The sequence below is a fragment of the Oryx dammah genome, unplaced genomic scaffold (genome assembly GCF_014754425.2).
Source record: "Oryx dammah isolate SB20612 unplaced genomic scaffold, SCBI_Odam_1.1 HiC_scaffold_23, whole genome shotgun sequence".
Classification (NCBI taxonomy): domain Eukaryota; kingdom Metazoa; phylum Chordata; class Mammalia; order Artiodactyla; family Bovidae; genus Oryx; species Oryx dammah.
The window spans coordinates 17,120,345-17,144,447 of record NW_024070207.1 but is presented as its reverse complement, the minus strand read 5'-3'; the positions used below and the strand labels follow the sequence as shown (position 1 = coordinate 17,144,447).

The following is a 24,103-nucleotide window of genomic DNA, read 5'->3' as shown; positions in this document are numbered from 1 at the left end:
TATTTTTGGTGTATCTTCAAGTAGAAGGTTATGAGGTAGTGTCCAATGAAGAGAAAACCCAGTGCCTAGCTGTTTGGTTCCACTTTGAGCATGATCACATGAGGTTGGAGAAAGTGGAAAGAGCTCTAGACTGGGACTCAAGAAGCTTGACTGTGCATCCTTATTTGCTGTTTTCTTCCTTTGTGGTCCTAAGCAAGAGGTTTAAGCTCTTTGCATTCTCATCAGCAAAATGATTATAATAATCCTCCTAACATATTAGCACCATCAGTGTCCCAAATTACCATGGTAGGGATGCTGAGTGACCTGCGTAGAAAGGGTACTCCAAACATGTCAGACTGAGCTTGGGGAAGTAGCAGAAACATTTGGCAGACTCTCCTACACACCCAAGGCCTTTTTCTCTCTGTAAATCACGAGTGACATAGTCTTACTGGTCCATTTATTCATTAAACCAGGAGAGCGGATTATGATGAGATAGACTGACAATCATAAAGAACTCTATAAATGCAAGGTGGTGGTGGTATTGCTTACTTATAAAATGACATGGCGTCCTTAATATGCCTATTGCAATAAATGGCATGTGATGAATAATAAATAGACCCCCTCCTTTCAATTATTCATGAATATTTCATCTGTGTAGCTGCAACCTTTGAGCTGTCAATCTCTTCTCCAAGGAAATCAATTTTGTCAACTGGTGCTGTTCTGAGCCATGACTAAGTTGTTCAAAAATGATTGACTATTGACTATTTAATTACCTGCTCGGACTACTTTTCAACTCCTGCCCTTGTTTCCATGATCTAGGAGTTGAAACATCTGGCTTAGCCCAGGTGACTTTCGAAAGTTTCTCCCTTGCCTCTTGCTCCAGAGCCATCATTCCTTCAAACATTGAGGACCACCTTGTAGTCCTGAGACATGAAGTACTTTGGCATGAGATGCTTATTCCAGTTTCCAGAAGTTGGTAACATGCTGAGTCTTGGTTCTCCCCAGCTCTACTAAGCCATCTGTGTCCTTTTCCACCAGAATGCCGAGTCATGAAGGGAAACCCATCAGCCACAGCTGGCCCCAAGGCATCCCCAACACCTCAAAAGAGTTCAGCTAAGAGCCCTGGCCCCACGCGCCGGAGCAAGTCTCCAGCTGACTCAGGTAACGACCAAGACGGTGAGTGCTCTTCTCCTAACTGTGCACGCTGACTTCATTTATGGAGGGCAGTACCCTCTGCATGCAGAGGAATGAGTTCCTCATGAACACCACTGTGTCTCCGTGAGACCAATTCTATCCATTCAGAGACTAACCAGTTCAATTTGTTTGGCATCATGGAGATACAGCTACAACCCCGATTCTACTCAAATGGGTACAGACCAGAAATCTGGCCCACTTTCCATGCTTGCTGTAATGCTGTTTGTTATGGTTCTCTTCATTGCCATTATTCTCAACGTCATCCAGCAAATGCATCGTCAGTGATATAATCAAGTCAAACATAAATTTGGAATAGAAAATAAGAATCAAAAACAAGAAGGTTAAAAAAAAGAGCTACTTACCTCAAAGTGTCAACGTGGTAGATGCCCTTGAGCTTTAAATGTAACTTTGAATTTTTTAGAAGTCAAAACAAAAAGGGAAACAAAATAAACCGCAGCATTCTCACAGGAGTAAAGGACATATAGGTCAGGTTCCCAAAGGAAATAAAGAGATTTGATATATAGGATTTTATTGAGTGGATAGTTCATGATGTAAAAAATGTGATCCAGGGGTCTAGGGATCACTGCTGACGCATGAACTATTTATCAGTCTGTGAAGAGACTGGAGCTGGTGCCAAATGTAAATCATGCCACTGAGCAAACCATTTACTTCAGCCAGCTCTTTTTTCATAGTATGATTTTACTGATAAAGGCAGCAGTGTGTTGGTTTACATTCTGGTGCGAGGCCTTGCACCCACATTTTAAGTGGCACTGATCTAAAAAGCAAAAGGGCCACAGAAGTCCAAGTTTAGAAGCTCAGTAGACTCATGCACTGACAATTTGAATTCTTCATGGATAAGAAATTCTATGATCCAGAAGACTTACACATTTATCCTCCCAAAGTTCAGGGTTCACCATGAGAATTCTTCTAGCCAGAGAGCCTTGGGGCAGAGAGCAAAAGCACTCCTTATCACACCTTCAATTTGAGGCAGCTTGAGCAACCTCTTAGCTTTGAAATGTCCATGGCCTAGAAAAACAGCTGGTCCTGCTGGCCTCATCTTACCATGCCTATCACTGGGCATCTCTTTATTCTCAGGAAGAAGGAACCCAACTGTGAAGAGGCAACTCAGGCTTTTCATACCTTCATGTCTTTCCATACCCTGTTCTCCTGCACCTGGAATGCCATCCCTCAAACCCACCACTCTTCTTTGCTTGAAAACTATTAATCCTTCAATACCTCAAGTAGAAATAGTTGTTCCATTTTCCACAATATCATAGCATGTTGTTCATATCTCTGGGGTAATAGTCACAGCTGTGTTGTAAAGTATGTATTTGCTTGTATGTATTTACTTCCTCAACCAAATCCTGGGTCCCTCAAGGGCAAGGTGTCACGTTCATTTTTGTATCCTTAGTGCTGAGCACAGTACCTTTGTCCTAGTAGATGTTAACAGTGTTTGTAAAGCACAAGAGCACCTATTTCACCCTGCACAGTGCTAGAAACCCAGTAGACATGTAGGTAATACTTGCTGAAGGAATTTTTAAAAATACAGCTGTTTTGTGATATTTTGGTTAAACATAAGAATAGCACATGAAACTATGTAATCAAATTCATATTGCTCAAACTACAAAGACTTAGATTTTAACACTTGGATTGAGAGTGAAGTTGTTTATAAAGGTTCTAAGCAGAGCCTTGCAAAAAGATGTACTTGAAACACTTGATCAAGATTCATGAAGTCTGGGGACTTCCTTGGTGGCTAAGTGGTTAAGACTCTGCCCTTCCACTGCAGGGGGCACTGGTTCAATCCCTGGTCAGGAAACTAAGATCCCACATGCCATGCAGTATAGCCAAATAAATGCATCAATAAAAAGATTCATAAAATCTGGCAATAATCACTTAGCTAATCAATTTTTCAGAGTATCACTGGCTATTTCTGGGATTTTTAACCTGTATTACTTATCTCTTGCTATAAAACAAATCACCCTAAAACATACGACTTAAAAACAACAAACATTTATTATCTCACATTTTCGGTGAGTCAGGAATTCTGGGTGGTTCAGGATCTTTCATGCAGTTGTCATGTGGTTGAGGTCAAGGTGTCAGTAGGGGATGCAGTCATTTGAAGACACAACTGGGATGGTAGAATTAACTTCCAAGATGGCCGTTGGCAGGATCTTCTTCCAGACAGTGATTCAAGAGAATGAAGAAGAAAGAAGATGTGGTTCCTTTTATGATCTGTTCTCCAAAGCCATATACTGTCACTTCTGTTTTAGCCTTTTTGTTGGAAGCAGTCACTAAGATCAGCCCACATTCAAGGAAGGGGTTGCAGCCTCCATTTCTTGAAGGGAAAGATATCTGAGAATTTGTGGGCCTGTTCTTAAGCCATCATATAATCCATTAGTTAGAAAGGCTGGGGTGGCAAAAGTTTGAAGTAAGTAGATTCTCTTTGCAGACTGTATCCAATTGGGTTACCCAGCACACATGAATACGACTACCTATAATTAAACACAGTTTATACATACATCAAATAATTGATCTCCAACATGCTACCTACAGAATTTCCCTTCTAAAATAGATGCACCTCACTGAGTATAATGTGTTGGAGACAGAGAAGGAATGCATTTAGGACTCAATGAACATGTATTAAATTGAGTTTTAATAGATCCCAACCTAGGCTTAAGCAGGCAAGACCTATTTTTAGGTCTTGAACTCTTTATTTCAACAGTCCCTTGCTAAAGAGAAGGAATGAGGATGCACTCACACATACAAGATAAACAAAGTAACCAATTTGAGGTAGGAAAAATGGGACCTAACTTGGTATCAGAATTATTAACAGCCCCTGTTTCTTACCAGTTAAAAAAACTAAAAATAAAAAATAACCTAAAGTGGTATCCTCAGTAGAGACAATTTAAATCTTCATTTCAGATAGTTCATGAACATAAGTGAAGTCAAACTCTAGTCTAGCCAGCTTTCACGTTCTGGCAATTTTCAGAACATCTGCACTCATCTTAGATGATGTGTTTAGGGCCTCCACATGATTTCAGCCCCCAAAAGTAAAAGGGAGTTTAGGGTCAACAGTAGGACATCCGCTCAGTGAACATTCCACAGGGATAAAGCCAATCTTAGACAAACCAGTACTTTAGGTAAAGTTTGGAGTTGACATACCCATTTTCTCTTTTCCACCTCCTCCTCACTCAGGGCTATTCTGAGCTGGGAGGCGTAGGGGGATAGGATATGGAAGAGGAAAGAGAGACATCCCTCTAGGAAAACCCAACTCTACCACTTCCCAGCTTTGTGACTTGGTTCACGTTTCTTACCTTCTCTAAGACTTGGTTCCCATTTTGGATAAGACAGAACTTGCATGTCTAGACAAAAATCGTTCTCCATGGTTATCAGTTATTTCCAGAATTATAAACCAGATTCCACAGAATTAGATAATAAGAAGGATGAGCTATAGACAATACACAGTTTTTCATAAAGCATCAAGGTTTTCTGAGCTGTCAGCGAAAAACATATACAGATTAATTTAGGGGCTCAGATGTAAAGAAGCTGCCTGCAGTGCAGGAGACTGGGTTCGATCCCTGGGTCAGGAAGGTCCCCTGGAGAAGGGAATGGCTACCCACTCCAGTATTCTTGCTTAGAGAGTTCCATGGCCAGAGGAGCCTGGGAGGCTACAGTTCATGGGGATGCAAAGAGGTGGTCACAACTGAGCGACTAACACTTACCTACTTCATTAAAGAATAATGGCGTTGGGTTGAGCTGAAATACTTTGTTCTTTTTTAGGACTTGGTAATACTGCCCTGTTTCTGTTCTCTGTCAGTCTGTCTTGGATCTGAGACTTGTGGATGGATCCACATTTCTTCATTTAGCCTGAGTAACTAAAGGTTGTGGAAGATAGGCCATTTCCAGGGAATTTTAACTACCTTCCTTTGATGCCAAATGAAAGCCAAAATATTCCTCTTTAGTCGGGATTCAAACCAAATGAAACATTGGCTCATTTCAGGTTCAGTTAAAGGAATGTTTTGATGTTCTAGTTCATTAGAAAATATGTAGGTTTGATTTTGGTCTGAACAAGTTTTCTAGCTTTACAAACATATGTGTGTATATATATATATATATATAGTCCAATTCATGATTCAGTTAATATCTGCATTCAGTTTGAATTGAGGTTTAGTAAATTGATGCTATTCGGTCTGTAATGTGCATCATAATTTGATTCTTTGTTCCTTAGTGTTTAAGTTGTCTCTTTCCTCTTCTGCCCATGAATAAATCAAAATCTTTCTACTTTATTCCCCTCGAGTTCAGTCCCACTCCTGCCTGCCAATATTGATGACAGTATTGCCCCAAATGGGATGTCTGTTGCTAAGCCTAAACTTGAGTTAAGGAAAAATCTGACTGTCTATATAATATACCTATAAGGAGCTCTCATTCTCGCTGGACAGAGCTGATGGACTCTGAGAATATAAGTCCCATTAGCCAAGTTTGTCTTTAAAGCAGAGCAAGGGACTGTGTGGAAAGCAGGTGAAGCCTGAGCCCAGAGGACTCCTGTGGAATGTATGAAGGAAGTCTATGCAATGCTCCATTTTGATTAACCCAGGACTTGCTATTTGATGGGCAAAGGTAAGGCTGGCTTCAGAACTAAAGGAAGATGTTTCTGCGCATCTCTCTGTATTTTTATTTCAGCCTTCAATGTGTTAATTTCTTTCTTTATGCAACTACCTCCCAATTGAATTGGATTGGATTGAATTAAAAGGACAAATTCAGCTAGATCCTGGGAAGGAATCTTTTCTTTTTCTTTCTTTTTTTTGAGGAGCTTCCAAGGAAGCTAATTACCCACCCTAGTAGGCTGAGAGGATTGTAATGTGATAATTAGTTTGCTATTCTTCAACAGTGAGTCATTGTTGTAGCAACCCAATGCTCTCCACCCTTTGTCCCCCAACCTATGAGCACCTATTCCTGAAAGTCAAATCTTCCCTGTTCCCAAATTCCTGAGAATGAATGTCTTCTCTACCAAAATACACATCTTTTAAAAGGGGAGGTCAAGGACCACAGAACAGCCAGGTTGGAGGGAGGATGTCCATGGGACTACTGTATCCAGGAGTCCTTCTCTTCTGAACTAAACAGGTTGCTTTGGGTTGCCTAAGATGGAGGAAACCGAATGCTTTGACTGTCCTGAACGTGACTGGATGTACCAACTCAGTCCAATAAAAATAAAATGCAAGCCACAGATGCAAGCTTTCTATGTAATTTAAAATTTTCTAATAGCCACATTTAAGATCAAAGAAACAGGTAAAATTAGTTTTGATAGTTTATTTTATTTAATACATCCAAAATCTTATCATTTTGTCATGTAACCAATGTAACAAATTATTGAGGTGTTTTACATTCGTTGAAATGGGATTGTAGTTTATACTTACAGTACACCTCAATTGACTAGCCACACTTCAAATGCTCACTTGCCACACTTCAAATGCTCACTTGCCACGTGTGACTGTGTGTGTGGGTTCAGTTGCCTAGTCATGTCCAACTCTTTGCAACCCCATGGACTATAACCTGTCCTGCCAGGCTCCTCTGTCCATGGAATTTTCCAGGCAAGGATACTGGAGTAGGTTGCCATTTTCTTCTCCAGGAGGTCTTCAACACACAATATCCTTCTTCTGCATCTGAGAGAAGTTCAAGATAGTGATCTTTTACGTGACGTAAATGCTCTGCACTTTGCAAAATATTTCCAAATCCATCATCTCAGTTGTCACTCATAATAGCACCATAAATTAAGTTGGGAAAAGAAAATTATCCAGTTGGTTTTTTTTAGATTGGAGAACAAAGATATAAAGAGGTTCAGTAAATCTTGCAGTCTTCCCAATATCTATTTACGACTCAAGAATGAGAGCTCAGCTCTCCTGACTCCCATGCAAACAATCCTTGCATTTTCCTTGAGGCAGGGTGTAGAAGCTCCAGAGTGGTGAATAAACAGTCTCTCTTGGATGGCCCTTGTCTCTCTGCTCCTTTTACCTTCCTCGGCTTTCAGAAAAGGGCTGTAGGGAGGCAGGGGTGGGGGTGGTATGTGTGACATTCTCTTTGTGCAGCATAGAACACAGCCATAAATTAAGCACCTTTGTTTCCAGTTCCCATCATAGACCCTCCATCAGCTCCCCTCCTGTCCATCCAAGGGAAGTGGTGCTCTTTGTCTGTGCCCTTGGTGAAGCCATAGGAAGAGAAAAAAACTTCCCTTACCTCCTCCCCCATTCTGGTTCTTTCTAACACCACAACTTCTGTCTAGTTGAAGTGGAAGAACTGTCCTATATCTAAGGCAACTTTTCCATTGCTTAGGAAATGGTTGGAGAAGCAGTATAATGGGGGCCCAGAGCACACCGCAGGCCATGGGATGTGGTGGTGTTGACCCATATCCCTGAAGTAGGAGTCCTAGCAACCTGTTGCACACTGGGATTTGTGTTTAAATACAAGTGATTCTCCAAATTTTTGGTGGAGTACAGACATTGTTATTTACAAATACACAGCTATGTGTCAAGCAACCATTCTAATCATTTTACATATATTAAGTAATTTAATTCCTACAACAACCTTATGAGGTAAGTGCTATTGTCCCCATTTTGCACATGAAGAAACGAGGGCATATGGAAGTGGACTGACCTACCCAGGACCACACAGCTAGGAAGTAGTAGAGCTGGGGTTTGAACCCAGGCAATCTGGCCCCAGACTCTACAATTTAACCGTTGAACTGTGGTGCTGAAAATGAGACTTAATGATTTGTTTAGATGCCAAGTGCATGAGAGACACAGGCAGTAAGTGCTGTTGGAAGTATTGGAGTTTGTGGGAAAGTGAGTTTACTGTGGGCTAGGGTGTTACGGCTTCCTGAAAGAACTGGGGCTTGAAGGAAGATTTCAGTTGATAAAGAAGTGGATATTTCTGGCAGCAGAGAAAACATGAACAAAAGAGCAGAGGTGGTAACGAGTATAGCATATTGAGGTACAGACAGGCTGCCATTAAATCTACATCTCCAGCCCCCACCTTCTTTCTGGATATCAGCGCCATGAATGCTGACCGGACAATTCTGCCTCCATGTGCCAATTGCAATGTGTCTACAAAACAAAAATATTTCCCTTCCCCAACTCCCTGACAATAGAATCAATTCTATTCCCTAGGCCCAGCACCTTGGCATTATCTTTGACTCTTCCCGCTCTTCAATCCTTCATGTCTACCATATCCTGTGCCTGTTGTTGTTGTTGAACCTTTAAAACATCTTCACCTTTCTCACAAAAAAATCCCTTCCTTTCCCTCATCACCTGATGCCTGAATTGCTCAACATACTCTTACATAGTATCTCTGCTTCAAATCTCTATCCACTTAGGCATTTGCTGTGGTGCCACCACATTTTTCATCCTAAAACACGGCCATTGTATAACTTCCCTGCTCCGATGCCTTCATTGGTTCCACATGGAGTTCATGGACCACCCCACCCCCATGGTACTGCTGAGAGAGTCAAGAACCAAGGGCTCTGCTTTGGGGAACACGGCCATAACCTGCACAAATAAAAAGTAATGGGCTTCACTCAGGAAAACTTCAGTCTTCTAATGTCTGACCTGCTAGCCAAAGAATTAGTCCTCAGCCTCCTTAAGTTGATGAATCACACACCATGGAAGGGGATTTCCTAACTCAATGCTTCAGTTCCTTCCATTTCTAGTAGTGGCAGTAGTAATAGCAAAGGAAAATGTCATTATTGAGCCCTCTCTATCTGCTAAGGCACTTGACTAAGTGTTTTATATGTAGTCTGTCAGGTAATGCTCAAAACAACAAGAATTGGCATCCACATTATTTTTATTCAAATGTTACAGATGAGGAAACAGACTCACAGAGGGTAGGTTCCTCCTGAGGTCACACATCTGAGAAATGGCTAAGCCAAGGTTTAAAACCCTGACTGATTCCAAAGCATATGTTCTTTCCACAGATTAAGGGCAGTGTAGTTTTTTTTTCTAGTTCCTGCCCCATAAAACTGGGAGTGAGTGTTGACAACAGGCTTGCTCCACCAGAAACATGTTCTCAGCAAAACCACCTTCAGCTAGAAATAAATATTGTCAGCTTTATCAAGTCTGAGGAAACAATCCTAGCACATCTATCAGTCTTCTTACAGTTGTCCTCTTCTTGAAGGAAACTGATCTGTGTCAAAATAGTGCAGAAATGGGTACACATATTTTTTTTTTACTATAGGGAAGACTCTTACTTTTCTCCTTTATTTAGAAGATCCACCACTGCATGCTGTCCAAGACTCTGTAGGGAATTGATTTAAAATTCAAATTCCAACTTCTGAAGTTACAGAGTCTTACAACCTATGATTGAATTTGGCCTGAGAACCAGGCTTGTGATCAAATCAGTGAAAAACTGTTGTTGGGCCCTTAGTTTTTGCTTCCCTATTAGATGAGTCTGGGGAGAGGGACAAAAGCTTTCCCACTGAGCAGAAATAATTAGCCAAACCAATCCACACACCCCGCCCAAGGGCTCTTTGGAATGAATGTATGAAAACCACAGGCTCAGTCTCTTGGCCTTGTTCTGAAGTAAGTTGAAACCACCTTGGTTCTACTTGGATGGCCTTCCAGAAAACCTCCCTGTATAAGTAGGAAGAAACCAGGGTGTCTTTGGACTGGAATGAAGGAACATTAGAGCATCTCAGTATGAGAAAAGAATGAGGAAGTGACTGAATTGTATATTGAGATCTCCCTCTTCAAGACATTAAGAAATTAGAAAAGACAAGACAAAGAACCAATCACTAAAAAGTCATGGTGGTATGTGATATGCTAACTTTGGGGGAATTTTGAAATAAATCTGTAAGCAAATCCTGAAGTCCACCATCCATTGAGAAGAAGCAGTTTATACCCTTTAAGCAAGTCCTAAACTCTCTGAGGCTCTTCTTATGATTAAAAGGAGACCATTAATTCCTGGCTACCATCTCTTGGGGTTATCAGGAGAATCATGTGAATTCATATAGTGCAAAATGCTTTGAAAACAATTGTAGAAATACATCTGCAATTTTAAAGGTGGCTCTGAAATTATTGTCATAGCTTTTTTTGTAGACTGAGTTATTTATTTTCAGTGAGCAGTATTTCAAAATAGACCTCAAACCCAAACCAGCAGACTTGATTTTGAGTTGAGCTCAAATGTGGAGATTCGAATGGGAGGGAAAAGCCAGAGCTAAGTGAAAAGTAATACTAAATCAGTTTGCTCTCCAGTCAAAGGCTGGGTGAAAAGCACATGTCAAACTGACCCTTTTCTTCCTGTACCATGCAAACTTGAACCCAGAAAGTAAATGACTTGTTTAACTCATTGCCCAGACAAATCTTTAATCGCTGTACCTGGGGCTACTTATACCCACCTTTCACACGATTGCATCTTGATTTCCAGGAATCAGTCCAGCCTCCAGACAAGGGAATTCAGAGTCTAAGATCTCAGCATCAATTTGCCAGGCTGCTGACCATGCTCTGCCCTTGGCCACCCATGCCAGAAACTGAAATTTCTCCTTGTTCTTTGGGAACTGACTCCTTCTACCTTGTTCTTGACTCCTGGGAGCTCCTATTCCCCTACACATTTAGGTCCCTATAAATCTAGTTAATTCAACTTAGCTACCTTACCCACCATCTTTTGTTAGGGCTTGTCTTGTTCCATTCTGAGGGAGCCAAGGATTTAAAGACAAGCACTGGGAAATGGGCAAGCATGAGCCTTCAGAGAAGCTAGTAAGCCAAGATTGTGCCAAGCCAAGCTTGGCAATTATGCTGCATAGCTGAGGGAAGTGGCAGACAGGGCGCAGATACCATCTTCTCAGAGGATTCTGTGGCATGAGGGTAGTTACATGGCTGGCTGGCCACTCTCTCTGCTGTTGTTTCATGACATTGTCTATGAATGTTGGCAGGGTGAATGAAAGATAGCTCTTGCTAATCACTTTCCAATCTAAACTAGATTGAGTAGGATAAAAAGCCTAGAAGATGGGTGTAAGCTCTGGTGTCTGCTTCTACGTGCTCCTATTTCTTTCTTTGTTTTCTCTGTTACAACTCTCCTCCCTCCTTCCTACCCCATGTCAGAAAGTTGTCATAGGAAGGAACCCCAGGAGCAAAGTGTGAAAAGGGAAGAGCAATGTAGCAAAAACTGAAAACAAACTGAAACATACATAGGCTTTGGAATCAGAAAGACCTGTGTTCAAATCCTGGACACAGGATTTGCTGTCTCTAACTGGAACAAACCTCTGTTTCCCTATCAGAAATTAGAATATGACTAGACGAGGTTGTGTGTATGTGTGTGAGAGAGAGACAGAGGGAAACAGAGCGAGAGACTAGAAAGAGAGAAAAGAGTTCCTGGCTTATCACAGACACACAATAAGCATTATTATCCTGGTTTTTATTGAAAAGATTGTTCAAGCAGCCTAGGAGATTGAAAAGTTCCTGATGTGCTTTGTTGTAAAGGAGTAAAAATGAACTGTACAATGAGAAGAAAGGGATGAAAGGATTTGGAATATGAGTAAATAAAAGATGCCAACAGCGAGGCTGTGGTTGAGAAGGGAAATGAGAGAGACCAGTAAAAGATGGCGAAGACTCCCCCAGTACATTCTCAAATTGCAGCTGAGAAATGGAACCTCCGAGACAGAAGCTAAAGATGTCTGAGCAGAATAAAGGAAAAATGAGGGTTATCAAACTGGTGTTATTTCCAGTCACGCTCAAAATGATGTGTGACAGCCTTCCATGTGGATTTGCCAATCCCAAACTAAGCACGGTTCATCAGACCCTATTTTCATCTTTTCCTGCTACTTCTTTTACTTGACATTTATATGAATTGGCTTCATAATTCAAGTCAAATGGCACTCTTCCAGATTTTTTTTCCCACAGAACCCATAGAAGAAATGCATATAAGAATATGTTTTATGTCCTCTGTAGACGTAGGAGCTCCTTCAGCTTGTAGGGAATTGACCTTTGCCTGAGTTGTGTGCTGTGTGTTCTCAGTCATGTCTGACTCTTCGTGACCCCATGGACTGTAGCTCGCCAGGCTCCTCTGTCCATGGAATTTTCCAGGCAAGAATACTGGAGCAGGTTGCCATTTCCTACTCCAGGGGGACCTTTGCCTGTACGTGTTTACATTTTCTCATTGCTCTGTGTCCATCTTTGGGTTTGACTCCATCATGAAAGTCTGGGAAAGTGTCTGCCGTTTTTTTCCCCAACAATTAAATTGTTAATTGTAGTTAAATGGTTAAAAACTGATTTTCAAAATGCTTATTGAATGCTGATGACAAAACTAAATCATTTATTTGCCGGTAGCTTAAGATTGATCTGGAGATAGATTGATTGGGAGAGTGGCAGTGGAACATATATAAACATACACAGACATACAGAGACTAGAGAGAGAGGTATAGATGGAACTTTAGTGCTCTAAAATTTTGGGGTGAGAGAGTTACAGAGAATGTTGAGAAAAGAACTAGAAATTGAAAAGAAAAAAAAAAAAAAACCTGTGTGTATAGCTCTATGGCCAATAAGTGGGAACTGATTCCCATGCAGACATGCTATGGTTAATAATTTCCCATTTTGGCAAGACCAGTGGGCTCATTCTCAGGTAAAAAGCTAGATAAGAGGGTAGGTAAAAAAGGCAGTTTTCACACTGGAAGTATAGTAGTCATCCTCTTGTAGCATCGCTGAGGAACGCTGGGAAACTTGCTTGCTCAAGGACACAGCAACTGTGTAGAACAAAATGGCAGAACTTACCTGGGGATACCTACATCTTTGAGACTTCCTGGCTGAGGTCAGGGCTCTTTTGGAAGACTTGCATTATGTCAGTTCACATTCATGACCAAGATTGCTCTGCATCTTGAATTCTAGGGGGCCAGGTCCTGCTTGGAGACCCTGAGGCACTGCAGGTGGTGTAGTAACTCCTTCCTTTTCCTGCAGAGTAATTGACTCCTTTGCCACGTTGTGTCTCCATGGACTCTTGCTTCTTCCAAAGTGTCTCTTTTATTTACCAGAAAGCCTAGTGCCCTGGCAAAGCCTACCTCCCCTAGTCTCTGTGCTCTTTGGTACAAGTCATGTTCCTCTTTGGGTGGCTTGCATCGTATGTATACATAACACCCTAAGTTTGCCTGACCTCTAGGTCTCTTTTCTTCTTGCAGTCCATGTTTTACTTCTCCAGTGCTTTAATTTAAGCCATCACCACCTCTCACCTGGATGAATGCACTGTCTTTCAACCAATCTCTTTGCTTCTACCTTTACCCCACCCTAATCCAGTCCACCCCCCCCACAACTGGAGTCATAGTTTTTAAATGTAACTTTGATGGTCTCAAACTTGTGATGTATTATCAAATGTACATTTGATAATGTATGATTTCTTTCACACATCAAACCCAAACTTAAATAAAGTCCTCACAAGAGGCCCCCAGGGTCTGGTCTTTATCCTCAACTCCAGTCTCATCTCTCAGAACTCACTGCTGGCATGTATGCTTGAGCCATTTGGAGCTGTTTGTACTTCTGTAAATGTACTGTATTCTTTCACGCTGCCATTCCTTTTGCCCCTCCCAGTGAAATTCTGATCTTGACTACACTTTCTACACTCTCTGCCTAACTAGCTCCAATTCCTCTTCTCTTAATGGCTTTATTGAGATATAATTCACATAACAAACAATTGACTGAGTTAAGATGTACAATTCACTGGATGTTGATAGTTTAGTTATAGAGTTGTACAACCATCAGTATTTAATGCCAGAACATCTTTATCCACCTCTCACCAAGAAACCTTGTATCTGTTAGCAGACCCTCTCCATTCCAGCCTCCTTGCTTCCTGCTGGCCTGCCTGTGGCAACCATTGATCTATTGGACCTTCTGTCTCTGTAGATTTGTCTATTCTAGAGTCATCTCTCCAGACTTTTCTCAGGTGTTGCCTCCTCTTGTTTGCCTCCTAGTTCCCTGATTTCCAAGCATCTCTACTGGTCTCCAATAACACCACTTGTCTGGCTCTGTCATAGCACTTATTCTACAGTATTCTTATCTGCCTCCCCATTTGAAGTGACTTACTCATCTCTGAAACCCCAGTGTCTAATTCTTGGCTCAGTTTAGAGAAAGTACTCTGGAACTACTGGCCAGTTTAATGAATGACTCCCAGGAAGCCCTGACAGGGAGAAAGGCCTCTCAGTGAGTGGGTTAAAGACAAGTGAATACACAGGTAAAACCAGATGGTGGATGCCTAAGTGCCCATTTTTCAGCTCACTGGCACTTGGATAAATTCAGCTACCACCACACTGATGTGAAGGTTCCAGAACCTAGGGAAACATTACCAAAGTGGTGCAGAGGAAGTATATCTTCAGGAAATATTCATGATACATCAGTTTAAGCTTTACCTGTGGGATCAACAGCAACACTCTCAGGCCATCTTCCTGCTCAATTTTTTCAATTTCCTATTCTCTCTGTCTCTCTTCCTCTCTACCCACTCTCTCCTGTCTTCCCTTCCTCCTCTTCTCTTCTCCTCCCCTCTCCCCCCAGTGCCCTTGGGATATTTGCCTTTTTTAAAAAGCACATTTCAGAATATCTGAGGAACAATGTAGGTCCTTAGATTTTAAAATAAATTAACTTAAGCATGAGATGTCTGAACATGAATTCCCTTTGAAAGCTGGTTAATGGTTCCACTTCAATGCACCACATTTCTTTTTACATGATTGGATCTTTTAAAAATCTGGTCAGCAAGGGAATATAAAACAATTTGCAACAACAATGGAATATAAAGATGTTAAACACTAAATCATTTCATTTTCAGCATTTTACTGACTAGAGACAAATGGAGATGCACCCTGACTCTGGCTATTAATACCATCATCCTTTTTCTGTCTGTAAGCCTTTCTCCTGATTTCAAACTTCTTCCTTCTCTTTCCTAGCAACCTCTTGTCTCTCGTCTCCTTCACTCCTGATCTCTCTCTCATTCTCAATTCTCTCCTCTGCCCATTTTGCTGTATGCACCTCTCTTTATGTTTCACACTGTTTATCCTCCATTTTCTTTTCCATTCTGCTTCCTAATTAACTCTCTCTCTCTCTCTTTTTTCCTTCTGGTCTTTGCACCCATAATGAGGTAGGGAAGAGAGAGTGGGGGGAAAGATGAGCAGGAAAATAGAAAGGGGAAGAGATAGATAATAGGGCTGTCCTGCACCACATCATCTGCCACCAAAGGGGACATGCCCAAATCACCCACATGCCTTCCCCTTTAAGGTGAGGCATATGACCTCTTCATGCCTTTTTTATGTCATTTATAAAATTGAAACAGAGTAACATGTTCCCGGACTACCTCCCAGAGATGCTGCTAGGGTCAGACTTGGGAATGAATATGAAAAAGGTTTGAAAAGAACCAGATCCCTGTAATTGGAAGTACTTGGGAGGAGGTGAGGCGGGGAGGAGGGGGGGCCGGGAGTTAGATTACTGCACCACAAGGGGATCTAATTAACTGAGGATTGTAGTTCTTGCCTTTCTGAGGAATGTGTTTCTTTTCACCTTTGTTCTACTCATCAAATCACTTGGTCGTCTGTGTAGCGTGTTTGAATGTTCTTAGTGTCTTCAGAGGGGAAGGATAACATGTTCCTTTGTATGCTGTTGATTTTTCTCCCTTCCTTTTCTCTTGCCTTGGGCTAGCAAACGGAACCTCCAGCAGCCAGCTCTCTACCCCCAAGTCTAAGCAGTCTCCCATCTCTACGCCCACCAGTCCTGGCAGCCTCCGGAAGCACAAGGTATTATGTCTCTTATACCTTACTAAACCCCCTTTCACTTGGACTTTTTGGTCCATTAGCTTGAAGCCTCAGGAATCCCAGCAGGGGTCAAGCTTCCAATCATTGTATTTATTCTTCTGGCCCCTGGCTTAATTCTATTTAACCAAAAGGAAGTGGTATGAAGGACCCAAATACCCCCATTCTGAGCTAACCGTGTCACCAAGTGATGGCCCAAGGGATAAACTGGGCTTTGTCCCTCTGATTCAGAGGCACAGCAAACAGGATGGTGAGGGCAACTTAAGTTCCTAGGTCCAGTAAAGGTCATAAAGAAAGTTAGTCCTGAGTTACTCCCTTTAGATTCGTGGGACATTCAAATATGAAGAGACCCTAATTTCACTGTGTATTCTTCATGCTCAGGCCAATTCTGGTACACTGTGGGAAGAGAGGGCATATATTCATTGCACTGACCTTAGGCACCCTTTATACCTCTGAGTTAGCCCCAATAAATATACCATTAAAATAATAGATGTTGTAGAAATTCTCTACCTCCACTTTCCAAACTGATTTCCACCTAGAAATCTCTTCTGTATCGAATATATGCAGTGGCCATTGCCTTCCACCTCACTTCAGGCCACATGGATGTGGTTTCTGCTCTGATTATTGTTGTTTACTCCCGAAGTCATGTCCAACTCTTTTGCAACCCCATGGACCATAGCCCATCAGGCTCCTCTGTCCATGGAATTCTCCAGGTAAGAATGCTGGAGCAGGTTGCCATTCCCTTCTCCAGGGGATCTTCCCGACCCAGGGATCAAACCCTCATCTTCTGCACTGGCAGGTGATTCTTTACTGCTGAGCCACCAGGGAAGCCCTCTGCTTTGATTACCACACCATAGAGTGGCTTCCTCTAGGATTCTCTTGTGTTCCCCTGGCTCAAAAGACCTGGCATGAGATAGAGAAAGGCAAAAAGCCACCAATGTGGCCAGCTCCATCACGGAACCATAGAAAGTCAGAGGTAGAAGAAATCTGAGACAGAGGTAAATTTGTTTAGTTTGATTTTCTCAATGATCTTGTGGGATTGATATTTTACACATGAGGAAACTGAGACCCAGAATGGTGAAGTTACTTACTGGGCTGACATGGCTAGGCAGCAGTAGACATAAAGTCCTAACCAAGGTTATGACCCTTGGTCTGCTGGAGCTGGTTTACGCTAGCTCATGAGAGCTGACTGTGTACACCACTTCCCAACTCTAGTAACTAGAGCTCAGCCATGATGGGAATATTTACACCATGGAATTCAGCAAATGCTATAAATCAGAGTTGTTGTTTTCTCACACAGAAAGCTGGTTGTTACCCATTTAACAGCACACCACTACCTGACACCCATTTAAATTTCCCTTTCTCTACATCAGGATTTTAATTTCCTGGTTAACTCGACCATTACATGCACCATAATTCCTAATGCTCATTCCATTCCTTTACTGACTCTTTTAACTTCTGCTAGTGACCCTGGCTGGAACCTTTGGATTGTTCTCTTGAGCTACTTGGTTTTAACAAAGGAGGATCTGCTGAACTGTCTGTGTAGCCAATGTTACCCCGAGATTGTGAGATGGATGAGAACTGCTTTAGCAGTCAACTTTCAGTGATTCTTCTGAGCAACAAGGCTTGTTCATGTGGACATACCAGGATGAGGAATAGTCTACTTTGGTTGTTCTATTGTCTACACAGAACCTCATAGGGATGCTCCACTTTTTCCTACTGTGTCTTTGTTCCATGCATTTCTGCCCTTACTTTCCTTCTGGGAAGTGTGACCTATCCCAGTACCTTCCACCAGTACCTTTCTCAAAGGGCTGGGTGAGGGTGCAGTCTAGGCATTTATTTGGCCCATACACTTGAGTCCTTCCACTTTTTAATTGATATGTTCAGTTCATTTAGGCTGAGGCCCCACCACCCACAAGCCCACTGGATGAGTGCATTGCTAAACTATTTCTTCTGGTTGGATTTTCAGGCTTTAGGGGGGGCGTTCTTTGCTGTATTTCGTTTTTGTTTTTGTTTTTGTAATTTTTTTTTTTGCTGTATTTCGTTTTGCTTTTGTTTTGGATTCCATTCTAAAAACAAATTTCACCATTGAAGGCCTAGAATAAGCTACAGATGGCAGCCTTGTCAGAGCCTCGCTATTTTCTTTGTATCATTGAGTTCTCAGTGTATCACTTTACTTTTCAAATTGCCCTTTTTAAGATCATACATCATGACCAAGTGGGCTTTATCCCAGGGATGCAAGGATTCTTCAATATCCGCAAATCAATCAATGTAATACACCACATTAACAAATTGAAAAATAAAAGCCATATGATTATCTCAATAGATGCAGAGAAAGCCTTTGACAAAATTCAACATCCATTTATGATAAAAACTCTCTAGAAAGCAGGCATAGAAGGAACATACCTCAACATAATAAAAGCTATATATGACAAACACACAGCAAACATTATCCTCAATGGTGAAAAATTGAAAGCATTTCCCCGAAAGTCAGGAACAAGACAAGGGTGCCCACTCTCACCACTACTATTCAACATAGTAGTTTTGGAAGTTTTGGCCACACCAATCAGAGCAGAAAAAGAAATAAAAGGAATCCAAATTGGAAAAGAAGAAGTAAAACTCTCAATGTTTGCAGATGACATGATCCTCTACATAGAAAACCCTAAAAACTCCACCAGAAAATTATTAGAGCTAATCAATGAATATAGTAAAGTGGCAGGATATAAAATCAACACACAGAAATCTCTTGCATTCCTATACACTAATAATGAGAAAATAGAAAGAGAAATTAAGGAAACAATTCCATTCACCATTGCGATGAAAAGAATAAAATACTTAGGAATATATTTACCTAAAGAAACAAAAGACCTATATATAGAAAACCAGTGTTTTATACACTGGTGAAAGAAATCAAAGAGGAAACTAATAGATGGAAAAATATACCGTGTTCATGGATTGGAAGAATCAATACAGTGAAAATAAGTATACCCAAAGCAATCTATAGATTCAGTGCAATCCCTATCAAGCTACCAATGGTATTTTTCATAGAACTAGAACAAATAATTTCACTATTTGTATGGAAATACAAGAAAACCTCGAATAGTCAAAGCAATCTTGAGAAAGAAGAATGGAACTGGAGGAATCAACCTGCCTGACTTCAGGCTCTACTACAAAGCCACAGTCATCAAGACAGTATGGTACTGGCACAAAGACAGAAATATAGATCAATGGAACAGAATAGAAAGCCCAGAGATAAACCTATGCACCTATGGACACCTTACCTTTGACAAAGGAGGCAAGAATATACAATGGAGAAAAGACAATCTCTTTAACAAGTGGTGCTGGGAAAACTGGTCAATCACTTGTAAAAGAATGAAACTAGAACACTTTCTAACACCATACACAAAAATAAACTCAAAATGGATTAAAGATCTAAACATAAGACCAGAAACTATAAAACATAGGCAAAACACCCTCCGACATAAATCACAGCAGGATCCTCTATGACCCACCTCCCAGAATATTGGAAATAAAAGCAAAACTAAACAAATGGGACCTAATTAAAATTAAAAGCTTCTGCACAACAAAAGAGACTATAAGCAAGGTGAAAAGACAGCCTTCAGAATGGGAGAAAATAATAGCAAATGAAGCAAATGACAAACAACTAATCTCAAAAATATACAAGCAACTCCTGCAGCTCAATTCCAGGAAAATAAACGACCCAATCAAAAAATGGGCCAAAGACCTAAACAGACATTTCTCCAAAGAAGACATACAGATGGCTAGCAAACACATAAAAAGATGCTCAACATCACTCATTATCAGAGAAATGCAAATCAAGACCACAATGAGGTACCATTTCATGCTAGTCAGAATGGTTGTGATCCAAATATCTATAAGCAATAAATTCTGGAGAGGGTGTGGAGAAAAAAGAACCCTCTTACACTGTTGGTGGGAATGCAAACTAGTACAGCACTATGGAGAACAGTGTGGAGATTCCTTAAAAAATTGGAAATAGAACTGCCTTATGACCCAGCAATCCCACTGCTGGGCGTATACAACAAGGAAACCAGAATTGAAAGAGACACGTGTACCCCAATGTTCATCGCAGCACTGTTTATAATAGCCAGGACATGGAAGCAACCTAGATGTCCATCAATAGATAAATGGATAAGAAAGCTGTGGTACATATCCACAATGGAGTATTACTCAGCCATTAAAAAGAATACATTTGAATCAGTTCTAATGAGGTGGATGAAACTGGAGCCGATTATACAGAGTGAAGTAAGCCAGAAAGAAAAACACCAATACGATATACTAATACATATATATGGAATTTAGAAAGATGGTAATGATAACCCTGTATATGAGACAGCAAAAGAGACACAGATGTATAGAACAGTCTTAGGGACTCTTTGGGGTAGGGCGAGGATGGGATGATTTGGGAGAATGGCATTGAAACATGTATAATATCATATGTGAAATTAATCGCCAGTTCAGGTTCGATGCAAGATACAGGATGCTCGGGGCTGGTGCACTGGGATGACCCAGAGGGATGGTATGGGGAAGGAGATGGGAAGGGGGGTCAGGATGGGGAACACGTGTACACCCGTGGTGGATTCATGTTGATGTATGGCAAAACCAATACAATATTGTTAAGTAATTAGCCTCCAATTAAAATAAATAAATTTATATTTGAAAATTTGCCCTTTTTATGGCAGTTAATGAAACCAACATTAAGTAACAAATTATATAATTTTCTAAAGCAAACTTTAAAAAACATTTAGATTTTGGTATAGTTTTCATACATTTTTTAACTTTTTACTTTGATATTTCAAATTAAACAGTTGCAAGAATAATACAGAGAACTTCTATGTACTCTTTATAAAGACTCACCAGTTGTTTATATTTTCCCCATTTACTTTGTTTTTGTGGGTCTTCTCCCTCCTCACTATGCATACACTTTACTAAATTTTTAACCATTTGAAATTAAGTTGCATACATCATGCTCTTTTACCTCTAAATACTTCAATCTGTATTTCCTAAGAATAAGGACATTTTCTTTCATAACCATAGTACAATGGTAAAATCAGGAAGTTTGCATTGATTCAATACTGTTATATGCTCTCTCATCCATATTCAAATTTTATCAGTTGTCCCAAGAGCATTCTTTTTTTGGTCCAGGATCCAACCTAGGATCGCACATTGCTCTCAGTGGTCATGTCTCTCTAGTTTTCTTTGATTCAGAAAAGTTCTTGAGTCTTTTCAAAAATCTTTTAGGGAAGTATATTATAGAAGTGAAGAGCACAGGCTAATTATTTGGTGAAATGTCTTTTGATTTAAGTTTGTCTGATGTTTCCTTGTGGTTAAATTCAGACTGCATTTGGAACAGAAATGTCATAGAAGTGATGTTGTGTCTCACTCGGTGCATCCTATCAGAAACAGTAGCCTCATGCTTACACTACCAGTGATAGAGGACAAATTGGTTTTTCTAAATAAGCTAAAAAGTGTGTTGTGACCTTGACTCCGTCCTCTTGGGGCTCAGGCTCAGCTTTTTGCTCCTCCTCTCACAGTTACCTGAGCCTTAGCACCATCGAGGTCCTTGGGCAGTGGGCCTGAGCAGATTTCATCTGAAATTCCATCCAAGTGGACCTGAAAGGTGTGAGTCATGGTGGAGACAGGAAGCAGGTGGCTGAGGCTATGACTTTCCTTCTGCACAATTGGAAACAAAACTTGAAGTCCCAGCATCCCTTTGGTTACTTTTGATGCCTGTGTCAGGGCCCTAAGCTGTAATCAGCCGCTTGGCTTCTCCTCTTAAGCAACTCATGGAGAATCCTTTTTAATGCAGCTGTGATGAGGTTAGCCAAAGTCCGCATACTCGAATGCTGCAATATGGACATGAAGTAAATCCTTGTATAGTTAATGAGAACAACATTTTGCATTTTCATCCTGCTTTATCTTTTTTGCATAGCCATTTTCTCATTTACCCTTGTGATAACCCTGCAAAAGGGATAAGGCAGATTAGTGTTTCCATTTTACAGATGAGAAAAAGAAAGTGCCCCGTCATAAAGACAACCCCAGTATGATTCAACCCTTCAGAGAAGTTATCATATAAAAGGGAGTTTCCCAGGTGGTGCTAGTGGTAAAGAACCCACCTGCCAATGCAGGAGACATAAGAGATATGGGTTTGATCCCTGGGTCAGGAAGATCTCCCAAAGGAAGGCATGGCAACCCACTTCAGTATTCTTGCCTGGAGAATCCGATGGAAAGCAGAGCCTGTGGGCTATGCTATAGGGTCGCAAAGAGTTAGACATGACTGAAGTGACTTAGCATGCACACACCATATTAAAGATGTTCAAAATGCCTAGAAGCACAGGGAAACTTTTTCATTTATTTAAAAAAAAATTTCCAGATTAGTGATCACCATCATAGCTTTAAACTTGGAGGCATTTTTGCTTGCCAAGTTGCCTGGAGATTGAAGGAAAATGTATTTGACATAGTATTTGAAAACATAACAAACATTATTTAAATATACATTATCCTCTGTTTCCAAACTCTTTTCTTCTGTCATCCTGGAAGTGCTTACAGAGATAGTTTGATGAATAAAGCAGGGTCCTGAACCTTAAATCACAGACAGCACTCTAAGTGGATTTTGGTAGTGTAATCAAGAGTGAACAAAAAAACTGCAAGAGCACAAAGGAGAGGAGGAAAGACATCCAACTGTGGGAGACAGAAAAGCTTTACAGACTAGGTAACATTGGAACCTTAAAGCCTGGGTAGGCTTTTGATGGCTGGTGAAGAGAATGGGCATTCCAGCTTTCAAAAAAAAAAAAAAAAATCAGCAAGAACAAAGCCAACCAACAGAAAAGCACAGGGCACATTTGGGAAAAAGCAAACCCAAACTGGAAGCCAGGTTTCTCAAAACTTCTTTCTGACTTCCTTTGGACTATAAGCTTCTTGGACCAGAGACCAAGTTTTTGTTTTCTCTAAAGCAATAGTATCGCCAGCACAGCTGTATTTGTTACAAACATTTTGTTCTGTAGGGCTCCAGGGGACTAAGCAAATGAATTTCAGGTGCAAATTATTTGTATTGTTAGGCAATATGTGTGTTTCTGTATTTCTACATATCAATCAACAAAAACAGAATGTTGAGATAATTTCTTTCCCTGAACAGTGTTCTACTCAAACAAGAAAATATATTTTGAATACTAAAGAAATTGATGGAGGATAGAAGTACGGAAGTGCATACCTCGGCCTAGTTCTCTGGATTTTCTCCATAGCCTACATCTCACCCCACCCGTTACAAGTCACAGCCTCCCATTTCTACCCCAGGCCTGTCTCCTCTTCCTCTGAGATAACAGTCTGGAACAATCTTCTCATATAATTATTTCCACTAGCCAACCAGCTACACTAAAGTGTCTATTATATGAATGATTCAGAGCTATACTGAAGTCCAGTGGTTCAGTGTTCAGTGTGGTGGGACTCAAAGTGACTTCCATCATGAAAAGACCCTTGTGTGCTGGCCTGAAGACTGCCCAGGGAGTTCACTGACTTGGCAGGGCCTGCCTCCCTTCCCCTGGCTTTGGTATAACTAGAGAAAAGCGAAATGTAATGATCCACGTTATATTTTATAGAATTTTAGAGCTAGAACAAAACGTAAAGGTCTCATAGTCTTCATCTTCCTCAATTTTCAGATATAGAAGCAAAGATCCTGAAAGAGGAAGTTAGGCTTAGGATGGTTGTCCTGGCTCTTAATCCTGTGCTCTTTCTACTACGGTGGACTTGCATTTATGTGTAAATTTATGGAATTCATCAGTGGTCACAATGTAGTCATAGAGCAAAACTACTACAAAACTGTATTTTACATTTGTACATATCACTACACACTGAATATTACTGTATACACTATATACCAATATATGCATATTGCTGTATAGGGTTAGCTGCTCAGGAATCACATAAACAAGATTCAGAACCTATCTATGAAACAGAACCAGAAACATAGATATCAGACTGGTGTTTGCAAAGGAGGAGAGGGGCGAGAGAGTTAGATTGGGAGTTTGGGATTAGCAGATGCAAACTGGTGTATATAGAATGGATAAACAACAAGGTCCTACTGTACAGCATAGGGAACTATATTCAATAACCTGTGATAAACCATAATGGAAAACT

The 24,103-nt window shown here is 40.8% G+C and overlaps 1 protein-coding gene across 1 annotated transcript in view; it reads left to right on the top strand.

Moving 5' to 3' along the window:
* The window catches only part of DCX (doublecortin), a 115,208-nt gene that overhangs the window by 85,403 nt on the left and 5,702 nt on the right, over positions 1–24,103 (top strand). The window contains exons 4-5 of the mRNA XM_040266612.1: positions 1,018–1,155; positions 15,822–15,916. Coding sequence (XP_040122546.1) covers positions 1,018–1,155; positions 15,822–15,916 — 233 coding nt within the window. The remainder of the gene's footprint in view (positions 1–1,017; positions 1,156–15,821; positions 15,917–24,103) is intronic.